The sequence below is a fragment of the Vipera ursinii genome (genome assembly GCF_947247035.1).
Source record: "Vipera ursinii genome assembly, chromosome: 1".
Classification (NCBI taxonomy): Eukaryota; Metazoa; Chordata; class Lepidosauria; order Squamata; family Viperidae; genus Vipera; species Vipera ursinii.
This window is the reverse complement of record NC_139512.1, coordinates 22,333,365-22,345,429: the sequence shown is the minus strand read 5'-3', so window position 1 is coordinate 22,345,429 and position 12,065 is coordinate 22,333,365. Positions and strand designations below refer to the sequence as shown.

General features: G+C 42.7%; 1 protein-coding gene across 2 annotated transcripts in view; it reads right to left on the bottom strand.

Moving 5' to 3' along the window:
* ATL1 (atlastin GTPase 1) overlaps positions 1–11,321 on the bottom strand; it is a 41,423-nt gene extending 30,102 nt beyond the window's left edge. For both annotated transcript variants that reach the window (XM_083349757.1, XM_083349758.1), the window contains exon 1: positions 10,978–11,321. In XM_083349757.1, the coding sequence (XP_083205883.1) occupies positions 10,978–11,011 (34 nt within the window). In that variant the 5' untranslated portion in view covers positions 11,012–11,321. The remainder of the gene's footprint in view (positions 1–10,977) is intronic.
* Between the last annotated feature and the right edge of the window lie 744 nt (positions 11,322–12,065).

Here is a 12,065-nt window from a genome sequence, read left to right as displayed (position 1 = left end):
TAAATAGAGATTTTTCACATAACCTGCTCGTTGAACCTCCAAATATTGGGAGGGGAACCTGGAGATTTTTGAGATTTAAACCTGTATGCAAAAACATGTCCTATTATTTAGTTACAGCCTTCTGTAGTAATCATTAATTCCAATTACAAACTCACTCTCAATGATCTGAATTTTTGCTGTTATTGTTCAGATGCTAAGTTGTGTCTGACTCTTTGTGACCCCATGGACCAAGGCTTCCTGTCCTCCACTGTTTCCATAGAGTTTGCCCCAATTCAGTGAATTGGGCGATGCTTTAAACTTGTCTCTACACTACAGGCAACAGGATGCTTCTGTTTCCTGATGTGGATGTGCAGTGATGGTAAGTTTCAAGAATGTAGAAACCACACTACTGAATATGAGGATGAGCATTAACAAGACCGTACTAAGACTATCATGGGATACTATGAAATATTATATGGTACATATAAAGTTACTGAGCATGAGTGCATATCCCAGATGAGTCAAATGATGCTAACCTATGAAAAAACTCATTCCAAACTCAAATATGTTTGAACTGTATATAAAGCGGTTCTAAATTGCTCCTCACCTCTTTTCTGTGAGGTGCCTGTCCTTGCTTATGCATAAACAAACAGATATTAATCTATGTTTCCAGCCTAGATTTTCTTTTGGCAAGGCAGGATCTAGCCAATGTTTATGTCTAACAGTATTTTAGCTGTTCTTCATACTGCAGTCTTCTGGACAGAGACTTCTGATCTTATTCCTGGGATCTGTTGGAGCCGCTTTCTCAGCTTAGGAGTCACAGCCCTAAGAGCTCCTACCACCACTGGGATCATTTGGGCCTTTATTTTTCACATTCTTTCTAGTTCCTTCTTCAGGCCCTGGTCCTTCTCTAACTTCTCCTACTCCCTCTTTCCTGATATTGCTGTCACCTAGCACTACCACATCTATCGCAACATTGCCTTCTGGTCCTGGTCTACAGCCACCATAACTGGTTTATTGGCCATGTCTGTCCATGTGGATCTGGAAGTCCCATAGAAACTTAGACAAACACACACACTATCGAACAGTGGGCACATTAGCTAGTTTGCATTTCAGAATTGCTTAAGAATAAAACACTGATTGAAAATGGAACCTCCGTCTACAAGGCCAGTATAGCTAGAATACCACAACCTGGAAGTCATATGCCAATAAGCTTCCTTTCTCTGAGGAAAATGGATTCCTGTTGGAAACAAAGCACAGGACTCAAGAGGTTTTTTACAACAGTTCGTTTAGTGTCCATTCAAAGTTAAAAAGACACTGAAAAAAGTAATGTATGGCCATTTTTCACACTTACGACTGTGCATCTCCATGATCATATGATAAAAATTCAGATGCTTGGCAACTGACTCATATTTATGGAGGTTGCAGTGTCCCGGGGTCATGTGATCAATTATTGTGACCTTCTGACAAGCAAAGTCAATCGGAAAGCCAGATTCACCTAATAAACCTGTTACTAACTTAGTATCTGCAGTGATTCACTTAACAACTGTGGCAAGCAAGTTCGTAAAATGGGACAAAACTCACTTAACAAATTTCTCATTTAGCAACAGAAATGTTGGGCTCAATTGTGGTCGTAAATCAAGGAATATCTGTATTAATGCTGCCCAACAAGGCAGCTCTTACATATTTCAATATTATGCTGCATTGTTACCTATCATACCACACTTGGTTTTTTCCCCCCAGCTATGCAGAATTTGTGCTGTTTAACTTCTATTCTCTCTCTCTCTCTTTCTTTTGTTTAAGTGCAAAGCAAGCAAATCTTTCTCCCTTCACAGCTGCCTGTTTAAGGGAGGGGAAGCAGAAGGAGGAATAAGAACTATGGGAAGAATTCTGTTAATCCTGACAACTGTTTCAAAGGAGTTAGCACTGGATGCCTGGCTAGAAAGACAAGAATTTCTTAGTGTTACAGCTGCTAGTATGCGATGTAAAAAGCATCCGAGGGGACAAGATGGGGAAAGAGGCATGACGAATTCCCCTTCCCAAACTACTTTGCTTTCATTTGTTTTCTTCGTTTGTAAAAAAGAAACCATTTCCTAATATTAAATACCAGTTGCAATGTATGGCAGTGAAAGCTGGACCATAAGAAAGGCTGAGCGCCAAAGAATTGAGGCCTTTGAACTCTGGTGCTGGAGAAGACTCCTGCGAGTCCCTTGGACTGCAAGGTGATCAAACCGGTCAGTCCTAGAGGAGATCAACCCTGACTGTTCTTTAGAAGGCCAGATCCTGAAGCTAAAACTCAAATACTTTGGCCACCTAATGAGAAGGAAGGACTCACTGGAGAAGAGCCTAATACTGGGAAAGGTTGAGGGCAAGAGAAGAAGGGGACGACAGAGAATGAGGTGGCTGGATGGAGTCACTGAAGCAGTAGGCGTGAGCTTAAATGACTCCAGAAGATGGTAGAGGACAGGAAGGCCTGGAGGAACGTTGTCCATAGGGTCGCGATGGGTCAGACACGACTTCGCAGCTAACAACAACAACACAATATTAAATAACAGAGCATATGCTATTTGCAAATCTAATCTTCACCCCTATCATCAGCATGCTAAAGCAACATCAAAATTATATGTCACAGCTGCTGATTTTAGTTGCCGGCTATTACTTACAAAGTACTACTTATGTAGTGGGGGTTAGTGCTACACTTATAAAACCTCCCCAAGGCTGCATGACCAGTTTATCTGAGGGACTGCTAACTCTGAGTGTTTCTTTTCGTTCAATATAATTTGGTAGAATGGGTACATTGCAGGTCCCTTCCATTAGTCACTGTCAACTATCGTGACTTGGGAAACACAGGCTCTGTGAAGATAGTCCTTTTCTAGTGACTGCCTCATTTAGCAACTGTTCACAGTCATGATGGTGATGGAAAAGTAACTTTATAACCAATCCTTACATTTACTGTAAGCCCTTCATAGGTCTGTAAAGCAAAGGAAAATGGAAGTAAAATCACAAGCACAGTTGTTCTTTCACTTAGGTGACAGCCCCAATTGTGGTAGCTAAACAAGGACTGCCTTCCTCTGGAGTAGTATCCCACCCTGATGACATTGCAAAAGTCCTTTGAAGACCTGCTTGTTCTACCAAGACTTGGAGTAAGATGGAAACAGAATCTTTTCAGTCATTTCTTTGGTAGAATCCTTGATGCTCTCTGAGTTTGGCTGTTTTCCTGCAGACATTTCATTATCAATATCATCAGTGCTAGAACTATCTGATGTTACCCAGTTTGATAATGAAACATCTGCACGAAAACAGTCAAACTCAGAGAGAACCAAGAACTCCACAGTTCAACCTAGAGCTACAAATAGATACTCCAAAACTGAGTATTTTTCAACTTCAGCAACTTTTAAGATATGTGGACTTCAATTCCTGGCTGCCTGGGGAATTCTGGCAGTTGAAATGCACACATCTTAAAGTTGCCAAGGCTGAAAAATACTGCCCTAGAACAACAAGGCTGTCAGGAAAGCCACTGCTGTTATTTATTATTCACATATTTCAGCTGGCAGAGTTCAGCTAACTACCAAGAGTTTTTAGTAACTGTGCCATTAAGTTTACATAAAAAAAATCACAATGAGGGTAAGGTTTCAATCGTACTCTGTACGTGTTACTTTAATTAACTAAATATTTCTCAGATACCCACAAAGAATACATATTTATCTGGATTAGCACGTTGCACTATGAGCTTTTCAGATACAGTCGTGCAGGAAATCCCATCTCCATCTACTGTATGATGTAGCACTGTGTGCCAGATCAAGAAACAGACTTCACAGGAAGACTAGAACTATATTTTAATAAATTAAGCTATATTAACGGAATCTTGCAATCCTGATTGGTTTTATATCCTCTTCCCCTTATATCCCTGTGAATCATGATTGTTATTTGTTTATTATAAATAAGTAAATAAGTAAATAAATAAATAAATAAATAAATAAATAAATAAATAAATAAATAAATGTATTGGCCATCCATCTTTCCATAGGGTACCGTAAGTCTGGGTGACGTATAGTTACATAAAATCTAAAACACAAAAAGTTAAAAACAAACACTAAAGCCAAAAACACAGGGGGAGGGGGGGCAGAGGGGGATCTGTTATTACTCAATCAACCACCTCCATTGCCAACAGCAGAGAAGGTCCTCCTCCTGGACCCCACCAGCCAGAATACTCAGGCTAACGGGACCCATAGCATGTCTCCTCTGCTGGCACAAGTAGATGAGCTAATCCCAGTGGGGCGAGACTAGTCCCTCAAGTAACCTAGACCCATACCATGAAGGACTTTAAAGGTGATCACCAACACCTTGAATTGCACCTGGAAGCAGACTGACAACCAGTGCAACTCGCAGAGCAGTGGTGTCACAGGGGCCATTCCTGGGGGCCCCCAAACTACCTGCACTGCCACACTCTGCACCAGCTGTAGCTTCTAAATGTGTTCAAGGGTAGCCCCATGTAGAGTGCATTACAGTAGTCCACTCGTAAAATGACTAGGGACTGAACGACTGAGCACAGGGAATCCTGGCACACAACATGAAGTTGTACAAAGGCTCTCCTAGCCACGACTGCCACCTGTTCCTCTAACATGAGTCTCGAGTCCAAGAGAAAACCCAAGTTGTGGACTAGGTATTTCTGGGGTAATGCCACTCCATCCAGAGTCAAAGATGACAAAGTCCCGAATCCCGGAGCCCTGTGAACCCAAAGCCATTCGATCTTACCAGGGTTCAGTCAAAGCCTGTTGTCCCCATCCAGGTCCAGATAGCCTCCAGACCCCGCAAAAGGGTGGCCACAGCATCACTTGGGTCATCAAGAGTGGAAATATAGAATTGGGTGGTATTATCTTGCTCCATGGGGTTTAAAGAATGTTTCAGTTCATTTATATAATACTTCTTGCCCACTTCCCTAGAAATCACCTCCCTAATTCTTGGACAACCATTTGTTGGGCAGCGGGTTGGACTAGAAGACCTCCAAGGTGCCTCCCAGCCCTATGATTCTATGTTTCTCTACATACAATGTCAAGACTGGCTTATCTTCCAACTCCTTAAGGACACTATTATGTTTTAAAACTTCAAGACTGCATTTTGTCTATATATACAGTATGCTGCCTATCCATATTTGCCACCTGTTGCTCTCTCTTACAAAAAGGTTACATGAACGGCTGTTATGTGCACAGTAATGTAGTGCAAATTCTGATCACGGACAATAATGAATTTCAGATATAAATCTTTTGAATATGATCACAGAATCACAGAATTGTAAAGATGAAAGTTCAGATCAATCCTCTGCAATGTGCAGGAAAACCAGTTTAAATCATCCTCAAGAAATGCCATCTACATTCTTCTTAATGAACCTGCATGGTGAACCCACAATCTTAGACTATTCCACTGTTTTACAGATTTTACCATCAGATCTTATATTTACCTACAAAGAGTAATCCCAATCCTATTCCTATTGTTTCTGTTCTGACATGTTGGCCAACAGCTCTGTTCTGATTATGTGTCTCCAGTGCATCTTAAAGTCCTTTGGCTTTGTTATCCTCTCTCTTCTGAACAGAGTGCCGTTGGTAGATGGGCAGCTGTATCAGATTGTTTATTAAATAAATAAATAAATTGACAAACATCACCAGGCGGTGGGAAGGAAAAAACTATTTCTGAACCAGTGTTGCTGCAGCACAAATGAGCCAAGTCAGACTGTACACTGCCAATCACTAATTTTAAAAAATATTTCTTTTATTTTTTTAGAAACCCAGTTCCAATGGATTTTGGTTCCTTCCTAATTCTCCTCTTCCATATTCCATTCTCTAATATTCCAAATTGAATCATCTTTTTTTAAAAAAAATAATACACTTTATTGTGCCATCATTCTGCTGAACACCTAATTTTCACAATGCTTTCTAACGTCTATGTGCATTTAGCCATGTAGTATGGCTATAGTTTTATTATGTGTCCTTATTATCTTCTTTACTCCCCCCTTTTTATTGGTATTATTATGATTATCATTATTCTGTTGCTTTCCATATATACCGAGACCAGAGACATGCCTTGTGTATCTAATCACACTTGGCCAAAAAAAAAAGTACTTGATTCAATTCAAATCGCAAAGGCAGCTGAGTCATTTAGGATGCCACACCTATTTCCTTTATACATACATACATACATACATACATACATACTGTACATTCATGTGTGTATACATGTGTGTATGCGTGTATGGATGATTTGGGAGGCACAGGGCGGGATAGAGCAGATGTGACTCCATCGTTCTGGCTTTTCCTAAATTAGGAAGGCGAATTAAAGCATTTTCAGGACTGCCATGTGATATTATGCATTTTTAATAGACTACCAACACAACAGTATACTCTTTAGGAGGACAGCAGCAAAACTAGGTTAAACAGTGACTGGAAGAAGAGCAGTATATTCTGGAAAGAGCAATAAATACCACTCTGATGCCATCTGGGCTTAAAGGGGAAAATACTAGTATTGGTAACACTAAGGATGGCTGAAAACTGTCTCACTCATGGGCTGGGAATGCGATGAACACAATGACATAAGGACATGGGAGCAAAAATGTTGCCAGTTATGATTTACAGGTTCCAGGCAAACACCTGCTAGCCAAAATTTTATAATTTTTATTTATTTATTAAGAAATTTTATGTGACTGCCAAACACGGTGATATATCTCTATCTCAATCAATGTCTCAGCAACCCCTGGCTAACCTAGAAAGCCAACACAGGTTGGTGTAGTTTAATATTTCACTGGGATGTCACCAGTGGATTTCAGAGCTTTAGGTTAGACTGGGAAATGAAAACAAGAAGCCCAGGAGACCATTCGTAACTAAGATATAAAGGTAAAGGTAAAGGTTCCCCCGCACATGCGTGCTAGTCGTTTCCGACTCTAGGGGCCGGTGCTCATCTCCGTTTCAAAGCCGAAGGGCCAGCGCTTGTCCGAGGACGTCTCCGTGGTCATGTGGCCGGCATGACTAGACACCAAAGGCGCACGGAACGCTGTTACCTTCCCACCGTAGTGGTCCCTATTTTTCTACTTGCATTTTTACGTGCTTTCGAACTGCTAGGTTGGCAGAAGCTGGGACGAGTAACAGGCGCTCACTCTGTTATGCGGCACTCGGGATTCGACCCGCCAAACTGCCGACCTTCCGATCGACAAGCTCAGCGTCCTAACCCACTGAGCCACCGCATCCCTGCAACTAAGATATACATCTGCTTAAATATACAATGATACATAAAGCAATGCCTGCTCCATAAGGAAAGCCAAAAAAGTAAGGTATATATCTCATGCAGGTTCTTTTGGAGCAGGTGGCCATTATGCAGTTAATTAATAATAATAATAATTCTTCCCATTAAACTGTTGAGCCCATGTTAAACACTCCATAGCTAAAGCTTGTTGGCAGGCTACAAGATGGCCTTGGGAGGCACAGGAGACCTATTTTAAAATATTAAGTTTGTTCAGATTGCTAATTAAAGCACTGCTGCAAGTTTAAGATAATAATAAATAAATCACATCTGTAATGGGGGTGAGGTCAGAGGTGAAAACTCATACAGCTCAGATTAACGCTTTATGCTCTTCGTTATGGAGTTAATGTAACTACCTTTTCCTCTTTGGTGATGCTGCTATTTTATTTTTGATTCTACAGTTAGTTTTAATTTTCAAGGTTGTTTGCTGCATTTGTGTACGTTACATCTAGCTAGTCTATGACTGTAAATAAAAATACCCCAAGTGGGAAATCTAAAATCAGAGTATTTACAGCAGATGACTATCCAACCTCTCCCTCAAGATTTTTAGCAAGAAGGAACCAATGCAAGTAACCGATTCTGTGGTTGAATGGAATTTATCAATCTCTATCCTTTCCAACTTGGCTTGTACCGTTATGAGATTATCAGATCTGCTTTTGTTAATATTATAACTGTAGGACACCTCCCTTCTTAAAGGAGATAATTATTGGATTCCCCTCTGAGAGGTAAAATTATAGGCTTGTTTCTAACTTTCCAGGCTTCTCAATTAGAGGAAGCAGCTGAGAGGCAGATTATTTTCAATCTGGCTTCAGATTGGGCTAAACCTGTTTTGGTCAGTCTAAAAGAGGACCTGAAACAGGTTTGCTTTTCTTGATCTTTTAGCGGTGATGCTCACAACCACTCAGATAGAGAAAGGTTCTGATTGTAACCCTGTATTTCTGGTCAATTTCATCTTATGTTGCTTGCAGACAGATGCTCCTTGAAATAGAGACAAATATATGGAATCTCCCATGTCTTTATTTTTCTCCAGTGCTTTTTCCATATGAAATTCCCTGAGAGATATCAAGAAATTTAAGGCTGGGAGCTATCAATGATATTAAAATCTAATTCAGATAATGAGAAAACCCCACAATGCCTAAAGTAACACATTGGATTAACCCTGTACGTATGTGTGAATGCATGCATGCATGTATTTTATATCCTGCCTTTATTATTTTATAGAAACAACTCAAGATGATCAACGTTCCTAATATTGCTTTCTCCTCCTGTTTTTCCCCTTGGACTGAGAGAGTGACTGGCCCAAAGTCACCCAGCCAGCTTTCACACCTAAGACAGAACTAGAACTCATTTATCAAATTTATTTGCCACCCTTCTTGAGGAGACTCTGAGTGATGATTGGCCCAAAGTCACCCAAACAGCTTTCATGCCTAAGGTGGGACTAGAACTCCCTGTTTTTAGCCTGGTGCCTTAACCCAAACAGAATTCTAATGACCGAGGGTCACTATGCCAGAGACAGAGGATCACTCTATTGTGAATGGGGCTTTGCTGTCCCAGAAATAGCAGGTAGATCACTTGGGATAACCTCTGGAAGGGATCCAGAATTCTTTTTGGTTTCCCAGATTGAGGCCAAAGGCTTTTTCTTCTGCTAAGCCAAACGAAACAAACGTATGTTAAAACTGTTGCTCGTTTTATATCTCTGCCATTAATTCTGGTTTTATAATTTTATTGTATACTACTGAAAGACTTTGATAGTCAATGTTATAACAAGTTAAAGAGACTCATATTTCTTTTAGGCTGGATTCACATGAAAGGTTAGCCTGTGATTTACTACATAACAGAATTTTTCAGATTTCTATAATGCACGGAACCCTCTGATAAGCATATGGGTTGGATTTGCACAAAACAATAGGTTATAACAGTTGGTATTGTGTGATTTATTGTCTCTTGCAAACACAGCTTTAGCATGCAATAGGAATCTATATACTTGTAACTTAAATCTAAAAGTTTCTGCTTTCTGGGTAGTCTTCCACATATTTGAAGAGAATGATCATGAGTTCATTTATTTTACTTATTAGGCACATTTATAGGGCTGCCCATCTCACAAGAAGGAACCCTGGGCAGTGTACAAAAATCAAAATAAGTATTTAAAAAACATAAAACATAGTAAGTTGTATTAAAGATGAAAAGCACAATAGCATCTTCTGTGGGAGGGGGATAGGGAGTGCCTCAGCTCCTTTTTCATTTCTCTGTAGAATTTTTTTCCTAATCACTAGGAATTTTTATTAACCTGTAAAATTGGGTGTCAGAACCAGCCTCAGTTCACTAGATAAAATCTGGATCTATTAAAAAAGAAACCTTAATATGGTATGACTGGAAAATTCTAATAATGGAACTTAAGATTATGTTAGTCTTTTTTGCCACCATGTCACATTGCTGACTCACTGAGGAAGTGATTACAATCTCAATTCATGGGTAATATTTTCACATATTCTACTGTTGCCCATCCTATTTATGTTTATCTTTCTTGACATTAAGAATCCTTTTTTTATTCATCCGGCTTTAAAGTATATGTTTCCATCCTATTTCATCCTTATCTTCTGAATTATTCTTTATCCACTGGATAATTTTGTAAAAAAAATTATTCTGAGATGCTTTTAAAAATTACCTTTATCTTGTTAGCCATTTTAGCATTTCCAAAGAGAGGCAGGATATGAATTAACTAAAATGCATAGGTTGTCACTCACATTTAACATGTGTGCACACCACACCTTGCAGCCTTCCAGTAAATTAACTACTCATTCTCTTCTTTCTCCCCACCTCATATAAAACTGCAGTCTAAAGAAAAATTCTTCCTGATGTGGAAACTGGCTTCCTGATCCAAATTAAATGTAGGGCTCTGCTCTCCAATTTCCTGTTTTGAGAAATGGTTCCAAGCCCCATAAGGCAACTGGCATAATAAACAGCCATATTTGTATTATTCTGTGCCCATTTGTAAACAAGGCGGCTAGAATGCCCCTTTCCCACACTGGTGCCACCAGATGTGCCGGGACTATCCTTCCCATGATTCCCAAAGAGGTTGCTGTCTCCATACTGAGGAAGTGGGAAATTATTTTCTGCTAAGCATCTTGGAATGTACGCTCGAAGACCCTCCCATGGTGGAACAGACCCATCCAAACCAAAGCGAGCAAACCCCACCCTCTCCGCCCCTCTCCTAGCGGTTTGGAAGGAGGGCGGACGATGATCACGGCAAGCAGCGGAGCCGGAGCTACACTTCACCATTTGGCCCATTGTTTCCCTTCCGCTCCCCTTCCCACCCTCCACCCTCCGGGGCGGGGGGGGGACCAAGCACAAGGGGCAGAAGAAAAGACGGGGGGGGGGTTGATTCGCGCGCAAAAGAAAGCGAGGAGCGAAATCCGTTAGGTCCGGAGGCACGCCAGTCTCCTCCGTCCAGCCCAGCCCGTGACCGGAGGGGGGGAGGGACGCCGATAGGCGGGGCCGTCTGAAGACCCTCCGCCACCTCTAGCCTAGCCCGGGCAGGGTCCCGGCGCCGAGACAAGGCGTGGCGGAGCACGCAACGGGCCGAGGCGGGGAAGGCCGACTCTGTCCTGCGCCCAGCAGCAGCTCCAAGGCCTTCCACCAGCTGCGGATGGAAGCAGCCCAGATGCCGAGCCAACCCTCCTCCCACTCCCGGGGCTGGTCCTGATCACCTACCCCAGCTGTTCCTCTCCTTGCGGTTCTTGGCCATGGTTACTCCGCCCGGCGGCTACCTGCTGCCTCTCGGAGGAGCGAGATCCGCCGGGGTCGAGGAGGAGGAGGAGGAGGCGGCGGTGGCTGCCGCTGTTGCTAAGATGAAAAAAGGAAAGCGCCGCCGCCGCCGCTGCTGCTGCCTGGCCAAGAAAGGCGTCTCTCAGCTCAGCATCTCCTCTGCGGGAGGGTGCAGGGAGTACTCGAAACGGGTCCGGCGCAAACGCGGATCCGCAGGGAGAGATCGCCTACGACGGCGTGCCGGAGCTTGCTTCCACACGCACACGTGTCCGGCCGGGGTTTGGAAACACCGCACTCTCTTCTACCAGCCCAGCGTCCACCATCCGCACGACCTGATCGCGCTGCAGAGCACCTGCGGACGGGGACGCGCGCATCACGGGGCGCGGCACCAGTATGCGCCTGCCCACCGGTGCGGCGTAGTTCTGGCACACCCTGAGATGGAAATCGGCGCCCGCGACGCGTCTCCTGTTCTTTTGGACCCGTGGCTAAGGACTGGCAGAGGCAAGCGTCTGAAGCCACGTGCGAAACTCACGTGCTTGTTTAGCCCGAGCCGATCATTTGTATTTTGGACTAGGGTGCGGAGGTTGTGTTTACGTGCCTCGTACCATCCGTGGGTGCGAGGACAGCCTTCGACAGATTACGAAGGGGTAGGTCCCCGCCCTAATAGTTTACAACCCAGCCAAGATCCGAAGTAGCGAAAAGGGCGGTCAGAACAATAAGCACGGATGTCAGCAACTGAGAACGTTGCACGTTTATTTCGGTGGCTGCATTCTCCCTAGGAAGCTTTACTCCCGGACAGCATTCCTGGATTCGCAAATATATAGGCAGAGATAGGAAATGGATCAATACGTGCAGAGATTGGAAAAGAATTACAACTAGGATGCACCCATATTCAAAATCCTGGGTAGTACCTGGAGTGTCTGGGAAGGTTCATTCAGGCTAAGGCCTTTGGAAAGAAAATCTCCAAATAAAGGAATCACTGAGAACTTCAGGGCCTCTTTACAGTATGGCTGCTATAGCCTTGGGGTTTTGTG